The 19588-nt window shown below is 34.2% G+C and overlaps 1 protein-coding gene across 1 annotated transcript; it reads right to left on the bottom strand.

Annotated features, from left to right (window-relative positions):
• Window positions 1–18423: 18423 nt before the first annotated feature.
• LOC121779097 lies at window positions 18424–19224 on the bottom strand. Its single transcript, XM_042176439.1, has one exon. It carries the CDS (start codon window positions 19222–19224, stop codon window positions 18424–18426), a length of 801 nt encoding a protein of 266 aa, XP_042032373.1.
• Window positions 19225–19588: the final 364 nt, after the last annotated feature.

Below are 19588 nucleotides of genomic sequence, written 5' to 3'. Positions count from 1 at the left end.
CGCATAGGCGCGCCTTTTCAGAATGCCAGGTGGCAAAGCTTCTCCGATACGCTTCTTTTTTCTCTTCAAGACGTCTTTTCATTGCGAAAGTTAGCGCCGCCTGACATCTTTCTGCACACGTCATATCATCACCTGCTCTTATCAACTCAATCACTGTACCACCACTTAAATTCAAATTGCACTGACCAAGTGGACAATCAAATCCAGATGAAAATCTCATAATTCCACTTGATCAGCTTCCTTCCTCTACTTCTGACTTTTAATTTTCTAAGAAATAAATAAAAGAGAATACGAAAAACTATTTACACTAACAAGGACTTGACCGGGTCCCCTTGGAATGTCACTTGATCAGTCGAATAGATTTAAGATTTGTTATTTGATCACGTAGATTACCCATGGGTACCCAATCACTCCTTTTACCTGTTTACTGTTGCGAGTCGGGCATGAGTAGTGGAATGTCGTCCAATACAAATGCCTTCATTCTATCCTTTCCGGGCAACTCGCTTGCCACCAAGTAGTCGGCCATGTCTGCAAACCATGGCTCTTTACGCGTGTGTTGTCCTTCGCTTCCTTGCTCGGCTTGATCAATGTGCTCGGCTTGGTTGATCCACTGACGGTCAAATGTTAACTTGATCAGGTTTAGATGACCTTCAGGGAAGGAGTCTGGAATGGCTTCATCGTTATTTTCTTGCAAAATTTGGCTCAGGTGATTCGCCCCTCTGTTCTCACATCTTTTCTTATCCACTGCTTCCCACTCAAACTCCTGTAGACGGAGTACCCATCTGATCAAACGCAGGTTTGATTCCTTCTTAGCCAATAGGTACTTGATTGCATCATGGTCAGTATAGACCATCACTTTGGATCCAAGCAGGTATGGTCTGAACTTCTCAAATGCGAAGACTACCGATAGCATTTCTTTTTTGGTCACATTATAGTTCCTTTGCGTCTGATTCAATGGTTTTGACGCGTAGAGGACAACGTAACTCTTCCCTTGGATTTTTTGACTTAGTATTGTCCCCACAGCGTAGTGGCTAGCATCGCACGTCACCTCAAATGGGTGATTCCAATTGGGGGCGCGTATTATTGCAAAACTTATCAATCGGTCTTTTAGAAACGGGAACGCGGCCTTGTAGGCATCCGAGAATTTAAACTCCCCTTGATCAACTCCCCTGATTTATTGGCCTTTTCCGCCGATTGTACTTGCTTGATCAGTTTGGCTTCGTTGCCTTGGTCAAGCGGCATTTCTGCACAATTAAAACTTGTTTTGCGCGATGAACCGATCAAGTAGTACTCATTTTACCCATAAATCGATGCATGAAATAGGCCTTATCAGTGGTTCATTCAGTTTGAATGTTGAAAGCATCGTGCGTTGTTGATTCAATGCAGGTATCTCGTTAGTGGGAACTGATTTGTTTACATAAAGAACAGTTACGGCGTTAGTGCTGAACCAAATGCAAGAAATACTACGCAATGAAAGAAAGCAATGCATATTATAAAGTATTAACTTCATCGTATAATGTTATAACTTCATCATGTAACGTTGTAACTACATCCAAATAAATGAACCAAATTTGAACCCTCCAAAAAAAAGAACCAAATTTGGAATGACTCGAATTTGAAGGAAAGCATTACATCTTATATTGTAACAATTTCATCTATTATTTCTATTACTTCATCTTATAATGAAATAACTTCATATACAACATAGCAGCAGATACAATAGAAGCATTGTTGACTACAGATGTTCACAAATTCTGATAGAATCTGTTCAAAAATTCTGTTAAAGCACAATCATCTTTGACTCTTAAATGAAAATAAGAGTATCTAATCAACTTTTTTATTGTTGAAAACATCATACAAGTTAAGTTACAGCAGACCACAAACAGAATTAAGTTACAACAAACCACAAACAAACAGAATCCAAAGCATCATAGAGTCAAAAAAATACTTCAGCTAATGTTGAACATACTTCATCTTATAACTTGATAAATTCAGTGACATCAGTCGAAAATACTACATTCACTAAATTCACCCAAGATTGAATGAAAAACAAAAACTTTAATCAACTAAATCAAACAAAAAACTGTGTACAAAATTAAAATTCCAGAATTGGGGATAGCTCACCCGAACGATTTGGTTCCATCGGGTTTGAGGTGGACCTCGGTTTGGTTTTAGGAGGATGTCCCCATTCAATAAATTCACCCAAGATTTACACCAAAAACAATTTTACCCTATTTCACTCATATACAAAATGACTAAGCTACCCCTTGGCTGAACTAATTAATTCACAGGATGAAGTACAGAATTAAGATGTACAAGCTTTAATCTCATCCATTAAATTTCAATCAATTAGCCAATATTTAGTCTCTAGTTCTACACTAAGGAGGTGTTGTGCATATAAGGGGACCCTATATATATATATATATATATATATATATGGGAGCATTAATCTCCTATTCTTCCCTTAGATTTAAGTTTCTTCTTAATTTGGAGCGTTAGATTAGATGGATGGAGGGACAAGATGGAATCATTTTTTTAATCACGTGTTGCATTATAGGGAGGATTCTGTACATTATAAGGGTAAACAAGTAAAATAACCTAATTGAAAACCGCCCAAAACGGCAGGAGCGAAATTTAAGCGGGATATTGATACAACCTTCCATCTACTCACTCTCTCTCACTCCAAACGTCAATCCCTCTCTCCGCGCCTCTGCAATTCGTCTCCTCATATTCCACCAATCGTACCCTAGCTGCCACTGATTTTCGTCGGTTATCTCCAGAAACTAATCGTTTTCATCGGTTTCACTCTCCAACTCGCACTCCGGTAGCGCGCGAATATATTTCTGTACCCGTCGACAAGGTAGGGTTGCAAAAATGTTTTTTTAGTAATAGCACACGGTAGACGACGGTAGACACCGTGTACTAGTCGATTTCCGTATTTTTCATCCAAAAATCAATGTTTTTAACCTCGATTTGGTCGCGATTTTGTGTAATCACAAATGGGTTGGCGTTTTGGTTAGGGTTTTGTGTTATTCTGCATATGTAATGATTTACTCGTTTAAACTTGTGTATTCGGCGATTTGATTTGTTGTTCGTATGATAGAGTTTAAATGACGAAAAGAGGTCAACCGTCGAGATCTCAACCTACACAGGCTACAGGTAACCAATCAATCGAATTGAATGTAGAATTACTTAAGTAGTTGAACATCAATTAGGCTTCTGTTGTGCATTCATCGACAGATCTGGTAAATGGCTGGGTGGGTAATTGTAAAACTCGTTTGTTCATTATTTGATTGTTGTGGTACATGATTAAATCTCGGGTTACACATTATGTATCATGTATTATTACTTTTTTAAAGTGCTTGTGTACATGGGAGATTATCTCAGTAAAGTATTAATTTGCGCATTAGTTGATTGAAAATGTACATTATTTATGTACCGGTATACATTACTTGTCAAGTATTTGGTATTATTTGTTTGCTTGCTGAGTGATGTGGGTAAAATGCTGAATGGAATATGCATATGTGCATTATTTGTTTGAATTTGTAAATTATGTATCTAGTAGTTTTCATTATGTACCATGTATGAGGCATTATGGGAATCATTGTGTACATGGGTGAAATGGTGAATACCACAACTTACAAGTGTGTTTGTACATTATCTGAGTGAAACTGTACATTATTTATTCGGTAGTATACATTATTTGTCAATTATTATGCATTTTTGGTCTGCTTACTGAGTGATGTGGGTGAAATTATGAATGCAATATACCTATTCCTTTGTGCATTATTTGATTGCTTATGTACATAGGTGAATGGGTGAATGTCATATTCCTTTGTGCATTATTTGATTGCTTGTGTACATTATTTATCTATTTTTATACATTATTTATCAAGTATTATGCATTATTTGACTGCTTGTGTATATGAACCCAATGGGTGCAATGTAATATTCTGTTGTGCATTATCTGATTGCTTCTGTACATTATTTAGCAAGTATTATCCATTCATTGACTGCTTGTGTACATGGGTGAATGGTGCATTATCTAATGTAAATGCGACACAATATTGATAGCTTCCGTTATAATCATGTTCTGATGTTGTATGTTGGACAACAGCGAAGCAGCTTAGATTTGACATCGACGAAGCGGACGATGATGTAATTCCAGTTGCGATTGCCCAGAAATTTCGAGAGAGATTGGCCGAGACAAGTACAACTCAGGAAGAGGCTGAGCATGGGAAACCGAGGCTGATGATTGCACAATTATGGGCTGGAGTGATTGTTTGAACTCTCGGATTTTTTCGATAACTCATGTTGGAAGGGGAAATAGCCGACTTGTGGCTTGGTCTGTTTTGCACAATATGTAGTGTGCTTCTTGCAAACAGAAACATTTTTTGGTATTAGTGTATGATGACATTAACTCAAAACATGTAATTGATGTATAATACAGAATAATGAAATGTCACTCCCTAATAATGGAAAATAGGAAAAAAAATAGTGTAGAACAAGTTAACTGTATTTTAATAATAATGTACAACAAACTGCATATAATGGATATAATTAACCGAATAATGAATGTAATGTGCTTATTAATTAACTGTACTAGAATATTAACGTACAAACCATTAAGTGATTGTGAATAAAAATGTACAACTTCATGAATAATAATGTACATTAAAAATTTCGTAATGCAATGTGTACTGTGCAGAATGTGTCTAATAATGAACTGTACTCGAAACATTGTGTGCAGTAAGTTAAGTGCTTGTAACTAATAATGTACAACTTCAGTAATGATAATGTACGTTAACAGATTAATAATGCAATAATATTATGTATAAAATGTTGACAATGGTAATTCTAATAAGACTAAGACAACGATGTAAATCACAAGGCTAATCGAAAAACAAAACCAAAAATGTTGTGAGGTGCAAAATACAACAACTTTTCCTCTTACCCTTCCGCAGCTCATTCTCCATTGCCATCTCTTTAAGCATTGGACAATTTCTAGAGTCGTGATGGCCCATCTCATTGCACGCCTTACACCGTCTAAGAGGCCTAGTAGCCTCCTTTACAGCCTTTTCTCTCTTGGAAATCAGACGGCTCGCTGAGCTGCTAACGTGGCCCTTGGTCTTGACAACATCTGGAGGATGGACCTCAACTACTTCAGGCCTTACCATACCATAAAACTCTTCAATCATTCGCCTCTTTTCAGAGGCGGACATTGTAGGAGTTCCAACTTGAAGAGAATTACCAAGTATAACCACCACCACTGTATAAAATCGCAAAAAAAAACGGCTCAGCAAACATTTACATTACAAATCATAAATCGTTCATTACTGAAAATAAATAAAAAAAACCATTACAGAGTAATATATGTGCATTATGTGTATAAGTAAAAACTACTCCTTAGCCGAGATGATATCTAAACCCTAGGTGAATGACTGAAACTCGTGGACTTTGGCGACGGTTTTGTTACTTAATACATACTATACCCTAGCCCCAGGGATTGCTAAACCCTTGGGGAATACATGAAACGTGCGCCGAACAATCAAACACGGTCAATCTTAAACTAAACTGCTCAGCAAACATTTACATTACAACTCATAAATCGTCCATTACTGAAAATAAAAAAACCATTACAGAGTAATATATGTACATTATGTGTATCAGTAAAAACCACTACCTAGCCAATATTATGTCTAAACCCTAGATGAATGACTGAAGCTCGTGTACTTAGACTACGGTTTTAAGAATTAGTACATACTACACCCTAGCCCCAATGGTTGCTAAACCCTTTGGTTAAACAAGAACTGTGCGCCGAACAAGCAAACACGGCCAAACTTGAATTAAGCTGGTCAGTAAAAATGTACAATATAGATCACAAATCCTGCATTAGAGAACCTAAAACAACCATTATAAAATATAATATGTACATTATGTGTATCAGTTAAAAAATACTACCTAGTCGTCATGCTTACTAAACCCTCGTTGAATGACTGAAACTCGTAGACTTTGACGATGGTTAATTTGTACACAAAAAACCCTTCCCCCAATGATTGCTAAACCATTGAGGGAAACAAGTAAGGTGCGTCGAACAGTGAAACTCGACCAATAATATATTACTCATGACTTTGGATAACAAAACAAAACATCACATACGGTCGACTACTCCACCAAATCTGAATTTCGGTTCACAATTACAAGTACAAATACATGTAGACAAAAAAATAAGTACCTTCTTCCATTGTTCAGTAAAACAAAATCAACGACCGAGCCCTCCACCAAATCGGCATTGTTAGCAAAAAATAAAAAGCTGGAACGCGTCGACAAACAACAGACGCACGAGAATTTCAGACCTTAATGTGTTCTATGCAGTATAGACGCTTAACTTTTACGGAGAGAAGACAGATTGAACGAAAATAACATTGAGAATAACCGATGAGATTTTGGAAGAGAAAATCAAGGAAGTTACCGTAACAAACACATTTGTGTATACCAAATTTAGCCTTTTCAAATTTTTTAATGATTTAATTTAAATTCATGTGGCATTATTTTGGGCCATTAGATCTTGAAATTGAATGGACGAGAATAAAAAGAACAATAGAACAAAAGATGGAAAAAGGATATGAATACATCCCTATATATATATATATATATATATATTTATATATATATATATAGGGTTTTGATCCATGCAAAACCATTTTTAATACAAAAATGCAGAACCAAGCATACAAAAGTCATTTTTAGGTCATTGTAAGCTTATTTTTACGTCATTATAGTAAGGATGACATGAAATGATCTTAACATGACCTCAAACCTAAAGTTTATAATATGACATAAAACTGCTTTACAATGACCCTCCGTGTTTTTGTTTAATTATTGACCATTGGATTGTCAAATCTCATGGTCAGGATTTGGTCTGGATTTTGTATAGAGATCAAGTTTTGTATTGATCATTTTCCTATATATATATATATATATATATAGTTGCGTTAGTGTGCTAACTAATTTACAATAATAACTAATAACTTTCAATTCTGGGTATTAAAATTATCAACTCAAAGACATAATTATATCAATACAACATGTAAATTTAAATATCAATACAAAGACATAATTTATCAACACAAGAAAGATTGATAAATTTATGTCTTTGTGTTGATATTTTTAACATACAAAATTGATATGTAGCTATTAGTTATTACTGTAAAAATTTAGTATTTGATCACACACCTATATATATATATATATATATATATGGATGTATTCATTTCCTTTTTGTATCTTTTGTTCTATATTCTTTTTAATCTCAGCCCCACGATTTTGTCATCCGACGGTTAGATTGGTGCCATGTGTCATTTAATAATGCAGATTTTCATTTGAATAATGTACACCGACTAATAATGCACCATTATAGTGTAATAATGCAGATTTTCAGTTGAATAATGCACACCGACTAATAATGCACCATTATAGTGTAATAATGCAGATAATCTGGACCGTTGATGAATGAGATCTAACGGCCCATATTAAGAAGAATAAAGAATTTAAGGGATGAATAGGAGAATAACGCTCCCCTATATATATATATGTGTGTGTGTGTGTGTGTGGATGTATTCATATCCTTTTTCTAATTATTATTCTACCTTCTCCCTAAATCTCAGCCCCACGATTTTGTGATCTGATGGCTGAGATACATGCTCCTTTTATTAATAAAATTATTATTTTAATTCAAAAAGGGCAGATTTGGTATGAGAAATTAAGTTAGTTTCCTTCCATGATTTACGTTATATATTGTTCCTAAATTCAAGGCTTCCATGATTTGATTTCCTTAATTAATTATCTTAATCTAAACTACATCTTTCTACAATTAAATTTTTGTAGCATATTATAATTAAATAGCACCTAAATTGTTGAAATTGAAAGCGTAGCAAATAATAATTTTTGAGATATACTACATACTTTGTTTAATTTAGCAATCCATCATCAAAATTCGTTTTTGAATTTTTATAATTAAGTTTGCTGGTGAACAATTTAAGAATGATTTTATTATTATTATTATTATTATTATTGACAAATTAAGTTTGTCGGTGAACAATTTGAGAACGATATTATTAATACTATTAATAAAATTATTATTTTGATTAATAATAATAATAATATTACATTCGTATATGTCTTTTAATAAGTGCTGTAAATTTTTATTTGTTCACTAAGGGTCGGAAGCTAAACCCATTCTCCAAGAGTTTAGCAGTCCATGGGGTTAGGGTGTAATACCAACTCAGTAACACAACGTTCTCTAAGGGAAGGGAGTTAGAGCCATTCCTTAGGGTTAAATTATCCATTGGACTAGGGTATAGTACTCCCAACTTCTCGTATGGGACCCCAATTTCCCGAACTTAGTTCCAATCCCCTAGGGTTAAGCTATCCATGGGGCTAGGGCATAGTACCAACCCAAACATCAAAGTTTGTATTTGACTTAGTGTTCGCTGAATTCATACTGATTATAGTGTACAAATATAGAGATTTAATGTATATGTCTCTTACATTATTTTATGTGTTGTCTACATTATAATATTAACGCGTGATATTGTTAGGATTCTACATCAGTAACCTTATGAAGCCGGTAATGTAAGTAAAAAAGTGTATTAATGTAACACAATATTATATAACACACAATAATGTAGCACATCCGTAGCGAATAATGTAAAATTTTGAGTAAATAATGTACTGAAAAAATAATAAAAAAATGTAATCGATCATACCATAACACAAAATAATGTAGCACATCAGTATAAAGTAATGTAAATATTGGGTTAAATAATGTGCATATGCCGTTTGAAAGAAGATACGGATAGCCATATAGAACAGAAAATGTAACTCAAAAAATCTACAAATGTAACAGATCATACCATAACACAAAATAATGTAGTAACAAAACATTAGATTACCTATGTTTTGGCTCTTGGCTCTCATCACCATTTTTTAGCATTCCCCTCCTCTTTATTTTAGTACAGTAATGATGTATGAATTTGTAAATTGATTCTCAATTTCATAGAAACACACAACTATTCACAGCAAATGACCACATTAACTGTATCAAGATTCAATTTTGATAAAATTGGATTCAATTTTGACAAAATTGGATCTCAATAACAACCCATTCAATTAAAATCAAAACTAAATGGATTCATCAAAAAATTACTAAAACCTAAACCAAAATCAAAAAATTTCCCCACAACTAGCCAACAAAAATCAGTTTCCTCAATGTTGAATCGACTACAAGTTGACCAAAAATTAATTTATTACTGACCAAGGAGTAAGCGATTGTAAGATGATGTATGGTCGATTGTCAACACGCATTGAGATGAAGAAAATCAGTATGTGAACTACTGAGAGTCGTCATCGGGGATTGAATCAGCGTTGATTGGAGTTTTTTCGGAGGAGAAGCGAGGGTGAAGCGGAATAAGGAGAATGAGATTGATTTAATTTTCATATAATGGGGAAGGTGTATCATGGCTGAAATAAATCCCCCTAAAATCATGGACATGCAGTTTTAAAATTGATTGACATTTGTGTGTGATTCCAATTCTACCCCTACAATGTACCAAATCGACCTAGTAATGTAACACGGACTATCACATCTCCTACAAATCTAATCCGTCCAAAATCTTAATCTAATTGTTAATATTATGCTGGAACTTAACACTATACAGGCAATAGGAGCTTAATGCTCTCCCATATATATATATATATATATATATATATATATATATATATATATATATATATATATATATATATATATATATATATATATATATATATATATAGGGTCTTAATCTATCAAAAGAAGCCCTTAAGTATAGAAATACAGACCAATTATGGACCGTAAGATCTGGATTTGTCAACAATTTCTGTGGGTCATAATAGGATTGATCTATGTCATGAAAGGGTAATTTAGGTATAGAAAATATAAACAACCGCCCTTCCGTTAATTAAGACCGGATCAATTGGGATCATTACTCCACACGTTTTCTAAGTTGATTTTTCGGTTCCCGCGTCATTCAATGCATCTCTCTCACCAAAATCTCAACCCCATCCCCACAAACCCTAGAATCTAAACGACAAAACACCCAAATCTCAACCCCATCACCAAAATCTCTACCCAATCGCCCAAACCATACAAATCTGTAAACATTAGTCGTCTCCCCCACTATTTCAACCTCGTCTGCACGAAAAATCAAGTTTTCCATAAAAACCGATTCCTCTACCACAAAATCTTTGCTGAATTCAAAACTCGACGAAGAAGGATAACAAAAAAACTACTACAACCATGGTAAACACTAGAGCCTCTGGATCCGCACCTCATGACGGAAAAAGTTAGTACGATGTTGTAACCCATGACATAAAGTTGACAAAATCAGGCCGATTTGTAATTTAAATCTGTTGTTCAAGTAGTGTATGAGAGAATATCCGCGAAGACAAAGCTACAAAAGATCCCAAAGGCTCCAAGAGGTAATACGATACCAAAGGCTCCTTAGGGTTCAATTATCCATTGGACTAGGGTATAGTACTCCCAACTTCTCGTATGGGACCCCAATTTCCCGAACTTAGTTCCAATCCCCTAGGGTTAAGCTATCCATGGGGCTAGGGCATAGTACCAACTCAAACATCAAAGTTTGTATTTGACTTAGTGTTCGGTGAATTCATACTGATTATAATGTACAAATATAGAGATTTAATGTATATGTCTCTTACATTATTTTATGTGTTGTCTACATTATAATATTAACGCGTGATATTGTTAGGATTCTACATTACTGATTACTAAAGATTTACATTACTTTGAAGTATATTTACATTATCAAAATATTGGGGCACCAACATATGTATGTTCAATAATAATGTATATGATTTACATCAAGTAATGTAATGTTGGGATCCTCTCTGTCCATATTATTAGATCGTAAATGTACATTATTTGATAGATAAATGTTACACTATTTTAATGTAAAATGTACGTCACAACTCTTTTGCATCCCCAAAATCTAAGTTTAATAATTTCAAAAGCATTATTTGTTTTCTATCATATTACAACAAACCCAAACAAAGGAAATCTATTACAAGCGGATTCCTCACTGTCATCGAATTCGACTCGGGACCTCTTTGTACCAATTCATAAACAGATACATTGATTAGCCAAAATGTTACATTACTGGTTAATATAAATTAACATTACTACCAATAACAAATACTAATAATGTAACACATCAGTGCAAAATAATGTAAATATTTGATCAAACAATGTGTAAAGGCCTAATGTATGCATATTTACAGTAACCTTATGAAGCCGGTAATGTAAGTAAAAAAGTGTATTAATGTAACACAATATTATATAACACACAATAATGTAGCACATCCGTAGCGAATAATGTAAAATTTTGAGTAAATAATGTACTGAAAAAATAATTAAAAAATGTAATCGATCATACCATAACACAAAATAATGTAGCACATCAGTATAATTGGGTTAAATAATGTGCATATGCCGTTTGAAAGAAGATACGGATAGCCATATAGAGCAGAAAATGTAACTCAAAAAATCTACAAATGTAACAGATCATACCATAACACAAAATAATGTAGTAACAAAATATTAGATTACCTGTGTTTTGGCTCTTGGCTCTCATCACCATTTTTTAGCATTCCCTTCCTCTTTATTTTATTACAGTAATGATGTATGAATTTGTAAATTGATTCTCAATTTCATAGAAACACACAACTATTCACAGAAAATGACCACATTAACTGTATCAAGATTCAATTTTGATAAAATTGGATTCAATTTTGACAAAATTGGATCTCAATAACAACCCATTCAATTAAAATCAAAACTAAATGGATTCATCAAAAAATTACTAAAACCTAAACCAAAATCAAAAAATTTCCCCGCAACTAGCCAACAAAAATCAGTTTCCTCAATGTTGAATCGACTACAAGTTGACCAAAAATTAATTTATTACTGACCAAGGAGTAAGCGATTGTAAGATGATGTATGGTCGATCGTCAACACGCATTGAGATGAAGAAAATCAGTATGCGAACTACTGAGAGTCGTCATCGGGGATTGAATCAGCGTTGATTGGAGTTTTTTCGGAGGAGAAGCGAGGGTGAAGCGGAATAAGGAGAATGAGATTGATTTAATTTTCATATAATGGGGAAGGTGTATCATGGCTGAAATAATGTACCAAATCGACCTAGTAATGTAACACGGACTATCACAACTCCTACAAATCTAATCCGTCCAAAATCTTAATCTAATTGTTAATATTATGCTGGAACTTAACACTATATAGGTAATAGGAGCTTAATGCTCTCCCATATATATATATATATATATATATATATATATATATATATATATATATATATATATATATATATATATATATATATATATATATATATATATATATAGGGGAGCGTTATTCTCCTTTTCACATCTTAGATCATTTTTCCTTCTTAATATTACGCGTTAGATCTAAGGCATCAACGGATCAGATTGATTCTATAAAACTGGTTCCGTGTTGCATTATAGAAGGTGGTTGTATGCATTACAGGGTTATTATTGACATTTGACGGAAAAGTAACTGCCACATTTGGTATCTGCGAATAATGCACCACATGGTCACGAGTAATGCATATAATTGACTATATAATGCACAATATGTGAACTGCAATGCATACGAATAAGATGTACCATGTTATGATGTTTGGACACACGTTTCTTGTTTCCCCTAAGGGTTTAATAAGCTTAGGGGCTAGGGTATAGTACGTAGACACGTATGTAATCTTCACATGGTAACGAGTAATGGATATAATTGACTATATAATGCACAATTTGTGAACTGCAATGCATACGAACAAGATGTGTTGTGTTATGATGTTTGACACACGTTTCTTGTTTCCCCTAAGGGTTTAATAAGCTTAGGGGCTAGGGTATAGTACGTAAGCATTAATAACAAATTATAAAACAATACGAATAATTAACCAAATTGTCACGAGTAATGGATGTTATTAACTATATAATGCACAATATGTGAACTGCAATGCATACGAATAAGATGTACCATGTTATGATGTTTGACACACGTTCTTGTTTCCCCTAAGGGTTTAATAAGCTTAGGGGCTAGGGTATAGTACGTAGACATTACTAACAAATTGTTGTTATTGGAATATACGTATGTGCATTATTTGGTTTAGGTAGTGCATTATGTAGCTGTTAATTGTCATTATCTCAGTATATTATGCATTATTAGAGGTATTGTGTATATGGGTTAATCAACGGATTGAAGATTACATACGTACATTTAGTAATGTCTACGTACTATACCCTAGCCCCTAAGCTTATTAAACCCTTAGGGTAAACAAGAAACGTGTGTCAAACATCATAACATGGTACATCTTATTCGTATGCATTGCAGTTCACATATTGTGCATTATATAGTTAATAACATCCATTACTCGTGACAATTTGGTGAATTATTCGTATCGTTTTATAATTTGTTATTAATGCGTATGTACTATACCCTAGCCCCTAAGCTTATTAAACCCTTAGGGGAAACAAGAAACGTGTGTCAAACATCATAACACAGCACATCTTGTTCGTATGCATTGCAGTTCACAAATTGTGCATTATATAGTCAATTATATCCATTACTCGTTACCATGTGAAGATTACATACGTGTCTACGTACTATACCCTAGCCTCTAAGCTTATTAAACCCTTAGGGGAAACAAGAAACGTGTGTCCAAACATCATAACATGGTACATCTTATTCGTATGCATTGCAGTTCACATATTGTGCATTATATAGTCAATTTATATGCATTACTCGTGACCATGTGGTGCATTATTCGTAGCGGTTTCCAGCCATTATTAGATTACTATTGTACCCTCATAATGCACAAAATAGGACAAATAATGCAACACGTGATTAATTACCCAATGTTGATCTTGACCGTCCATTTCTCTAATCTAATGGCTGATATTAAGAAGGAAAAAGGAGGAAATATAGGAAAAGGAAATGAATACATCCCTATATATATATATATATAGGGTCTTAATCTATCAAAAGAAGCCCTTAAGTATAGAAATACAGACCAATTATGGACCGTAAGATCTGGAAATGAATGGCCACGATCTGGATTTGTCAACAATTTCTGTGGGTCATAATAGGATTGATCTATGTCATGAAAGGGTAATTTAGGTATAGAAAATATAAACAACCTCCCTTCCGTTAATTAAGACCGGATTAATTGGGATCATTACTCCACACGTTTCTAAGTTGATTTTTCGGTTCCCGCGCCATTCAATGCATCTCTCTCACCAAAATCTCAACCCCATCCCCACAAACCCTAGAATCTAAACGACAAAACACTCAAATATCAACCCCATCACCAAAATCTCTACCCAATCGCCCAAACCATACAAATCTGTAAACATTAGTTGTCTCCCCCACTATTTCAACCTCGTCTGCACGAAAAATCAAGTTTTCCATAAAAACCGATTCCTCTACCACAAAACCTTGGCAGAATTCAAAACTCGACGAAGAAGGATAACAAAAAAACTACTACAACCATGGTAAACACTAGAGCCTCTGGATCCGTACCTCATGACGGAAAAAGTTAGTACGATGTTGTAACCCATGACTTAAAGTTGACAAAATCAGGCCGATTTGTAATTTAAATCTGTTGTTCACGTAGTGTATGAGAGAACATCCACGAAGACAAAGCTACAAAAGATCCCAAAGGCTCCGAGAGGTAATACAATACCAAATTCTGGAATTTTGATGCATGTAATTTTGATTCTATTTTGGAATTTTGTATTTAATTGTGGATTTTTGTTTAATAAGCAAAAGTCCAAAATTCAACAGAAGCATCAGATGAAGCCACTCCTGATATCCATGACATAAATCCAAGTTAAAGTTATATATTTTTTTACCATATTGAATTTCTGCTATCCAGGTTAAAGTTATATATTTTTTACCATATTGAATCTCTGCTCTTTAATAATTGATAAATAAGTATGCCATATATGTGAAAAGAGTTATGGAAGAAAGGAATATTTATATGCTTTGTTTGTTGTAATGTCATTTACCCTCAAGTGTTTCAGTTATGGAACCACATAGCAAAAACATTCCACAAATTGAAAATTAATATGTAGGATAAGGAACTCGATGTGGAAGCCATTGTACAGTCTGCAGTGGAAGCGTACATGGAGTGTGATGAGGTTGACAAGGATTTTGTCACACCTTTCGCTAATAAGTCAGAACCAAAACTAGGCAAAGAATTGGTCGTCTATACAAACGAACAAGTAAGATTTGTTGTAATTATCTATTTAGTTGTACGTAGTAGAGCGTGTACTGCCTACACTAAACATAAAGTATATTTATACATCATATACAACTGACCTATACCGTCTACTTGTAGCTACATGACAACCATAAAAAATTGACGATGAACGTTCGCCCTAAAGCAGACCTGAGATGTTCTAATGCATTGCGTTCACCATTTCTTGAGAGAGCAATAAAAGTGTCATGCAAGCTTACTCCAGATGAACGAGTTATGTATTACTGGTTGATGACCACTTACCACGGAAATGAGTAAGTGTTATGATATCTACGAACAGGTTGTATCTTTGACCTAATAACAAAGTAATATTTGTTTAATATTTGTTTGAATGCCAGAGAACATATTATATACAATGACTGAGTTGTTGAAGTCATGCTTTTGGAATTCTGTTCTTTACTGTCGTATCATGAGGTTTCTAGTGGAATAATTAGCGCCTTCTGCTCTGTACTTAACCATATGAAAGCTTTGAAATCGGCCACTTCTCCAAAAAGGCTATTTTTCACAACCTACCCTGCAGTGAGTTAACCTAAACCATGATTTTGTAAGATGAATTTATGAACTAACTCTTGTGATGTTAACATGTGTAGCTTTACACTGTTGTGGAGACTAATGGAAAAGTTGATGATGAGGACAAACTAGATGAATTTGCCTCAAACATTGACAAAGAAGTCAGCGAAATACCACACTTCAAATGGGGGGACATAGATATGGTATGTTGCTGTTGCATCCATGATACAACTGTAATTTAATTTGAGAAAAACCTCCACTAATATTTTCAACATTATCATCCATACTATGAAAAATATAGGTTTTCTTTGCATTCTGCGTTTCAAAAAGGTACTACACTGTGTGCTTCTGTTTCCAACGAAAAGCAGTGGTGATTATAGATGCTTGTAAATATGGAGAAGACCAAGACTTGCAATTCACCTACGGCTGCATTCCAGAGGCATTGGTATGGATGACACATTATACGTCACAGTACTACTTAATTGTTGTTGATACTTACACATTGCATGTTTTACAGAGAACGTTCTTTTGTAAGTATTTAGCAATGATTGGTTGTCACAATCAATGCAAATCAGTGATTAACGTACCTATTCAAAGATTGAAGATGAGTTGGAGAACGGGTAAACAATGTTGATGACAACGGCGTTTATTTGCTTAGACACCTTGAAGTCTACATGGGTGAAAGAGAGGGTCAATGGAATTGTGGACTATCGACTAAAAACAAAGGTGTGCTTCAGTATTTACGAGCAAAATACAACCGTGTGTTGATGTTGGCAGGAAATAATCACAACGCGTTACTGAATAAAGAGGCGGCATCTAAACATTATGCAAAGGAGAACAAGAAAAAAAAAAGATCAACGTAGAAAATATGATAGCAAACTATGGATCTCTCCAAATGGTTATGTCGTAACTTAAATTAGTGGATCAAATTGTTCATTTTTTTCAAGATAGAATTTCTCTTGTTTTTGAGATGTCATTGGTACTACATACTGTTTCATCTCTAAGCAGAGAAAATTTTCCATTAAAATAACCATTAGATGATTTCCTATTGTTCATTGTAATATATACTAAACACATATGTGTGTCATAGAATTGTTAGGTAGATCTGTGTCATCATAGACGAACAGAAGAGGCATGGAATAAAACTACTAAATACCAGATTGCAAAAACACGATTATACTCTAGTTTTTAACATATTAGTAAAGCTAGTACAATTGAATCTTTCAAAAACAATTATTAAAAAAATAGATATGCTTTTGGGTCATACTAAACAATTATATATGTCATATCAGAATATGAGTATATTGGGTCCTATTAAGGCAACATTAGAGTTATCATATAAATCAAGTGTTTTATATACAAAAAACATAATCTACTATCTTGGGTCATAGTAGATGAATATAAGGGTCATGCAACGCTAATGGTAAATTGGGTAATAATTATCCTAATTTCAAGACATGACAAAAAACTATTGACAAACAGAATATAAAATACAATTACGAATGAACTCAGTAATTTCTAACAGCGTAACATTGTAAACAAATTGGTCTCCAAAAAAAACTTAAACTGACGTTAATTAAAAAATGGAATACATTGTATCAAACATCAGGATTTCTTCTCGACCGTATTTACGAGCAAAATACAACCGTGTGTTGATGTTGGCAGGAAATAATCACAGCGCGTTACTGAATAAAGAGGCTGCATCTAAACATTATGCAAAGGAGAACAAGAAAAAAAAAGATCGACGTAGAAAACATGATATCAAACTATGGATCTCGCCAAATGGTTATGTCGTAACTTAAATTAGTGGATCAAATTGTTCATTTCTTTCAAGATAGAATTTCTCTTGTTTTTTAATCATGTTTTATTCAGTGGCTGGATGTCATTGGTACTACGTACTGTTTCATCTCTAAGCAGAGAAAATTTTCCATTAAAATGACCATTAGATGATTTCCTATTGTTCATTGTAATATATATTAAACACATGTGTGTCATAGAATTGTTAGGTAGATCTGTGTCATCATAGACGAACAGAAGAGGCATGGCATAAAACTACTACATACCAGATTGCAAAAACACGATTATACTCAAGTTTTTAATATATTAATAAAGCTAGTACGATTGAATCATGCAAAATCAATTATTAAAAAAATAGATATGCTTTTGGGTCATACTAAACAATTATATATGTCATATCAGAATATGAGTATATTGGGGCCTATTAAGGCAACATTAGAGTCATCATATGAAACAAGTGTTTTATATACAAAAAACGTAATCTACTATCTTGGGTCATAGTAGATGAATATAAGGGTCATGCAACGCTAATGGTAAATTGGGTCATAATTATCCTAATTTGAAGACATGACAAAAAACTATTGACAAACAAAATGTAAAATACAATTACGAATGAACTCAGTAACACGTAACATTGTAAACAAATTGGTCTCCAAAAAAACTTAAACTGACGTTAATTAAAAAAACGGAATACATTGTATCAAACATCAGAATTTCTTCTAGACCGCATCTTTTCTTTCTCTTTGAATTTGTCGCAATTCCTTGAATCGTGGTGACCCCACTCCTGACATTTCTTACATTGACGCAAAGGCTTGATCTTAAGCTTCAAAGCCTTCTCCACTCTTGAGGGTAGTCTACTACCACCTCCCTTCGTGCTGACGACTTCAAGAGGTTGTACTTCTACTTCCTGGGGTGCCTCAGCACCATAAAATTCCTCCATTAGTTTCTTCTTCTGGGCTGTAGACGTTACTACGCCATCGGCAAAAATCTGTTGTCTTGCTTCACGAACTATAGATGTTAGCTCATGAACTTGATCAATATCGACAGAAACAGCCTGGTATAGACCCAACATCTCTCCCAACAAAATTGTTTGTGCCTTCTTCTTCTCATCAACATAAACATGTGTTGCTACATTTTGGCATTGGATGGCATGAACAGCCTTAAGCAGAGGAGATTTCAACCATCGACCTCCAATCAGATTCTCAGGAATCAAGCGCATCTTTTTGTTCTTCAACACAAGGAAGATGTGGCAGCATACAAGACCAGTCCTAGAAAACATCTTACAACCACATTGACACACAGAATCCTCCACGGAGAATGAGACAGACCATGTGTTTGATAAATGATCTAAAACCTTGTAAACCTCTGGACTTGAATCATTTGATATTGATACAAGGCTGCAATGGTTATAAGCCTCCAGTATCTGTTCTTGAATTTCCTTGAATGCACCATCTGTGAATATTGTAGATGCATGTTTCTCAAGAGACCACTCTGTTTTCATCTTTGCGGTAGTATTATAATCCATATAATCCAGCTTTGCGGAGTAGTTTCGTTGGGCATCAACAACATTATTGAAATTCATTAAAAACACAACAAGGTTAGCCCTGGACTGAGTATACCTCTTGAAAAAACTATTCTAAGATTCCGAAACAGAAGTCGTCTTTATCAATGGACTGTTAGGGAAGTCCCTAAAGTATGCAGGAACCCAAAACCTTTTTGATTCGAACATAGAAATGAACCAATCAGCGCCTTCAAGATCATATGTCTCCATCACAGTCTTCCACTTCTCTTCAAACTCTGTGGGTTCAATCAACTCAGACCAAACGCATGAATTCAAATCCTTTTTAAAATCAGGATTACCGAGA

The sequence above is a fragment of the Salvia splendens genome, chromosome 19 (genome assembly GCF_004379255.2).
Source record: "Salvia splendens isolate huo1 chromosome 19, SspV2, whole genome shotgun sequence".
NCBI classification, from domain to species: domain Eukaryota; kingdom Viridiplantae; phylum Streptophyta; class Magnoliopsida; order Lamiales; family Lamiaceae; genus Salvia; species Salvia splendens.
The sequence above is the reverse complement of the archived record's forward strand: the minus strand, read 5'-3'. Positions and strand labels throughout refer to the sequence as shown.

What these genes read in the sequence shown, in the direction of transcription:
- LOC121779097 (XM_042176439.1), bottom strand. Translation starts at nt 19,224, where the DNA reads ATGAAAACAGAGTGGTCTCTTGAGAAACATGCATCTACAATATTCACA.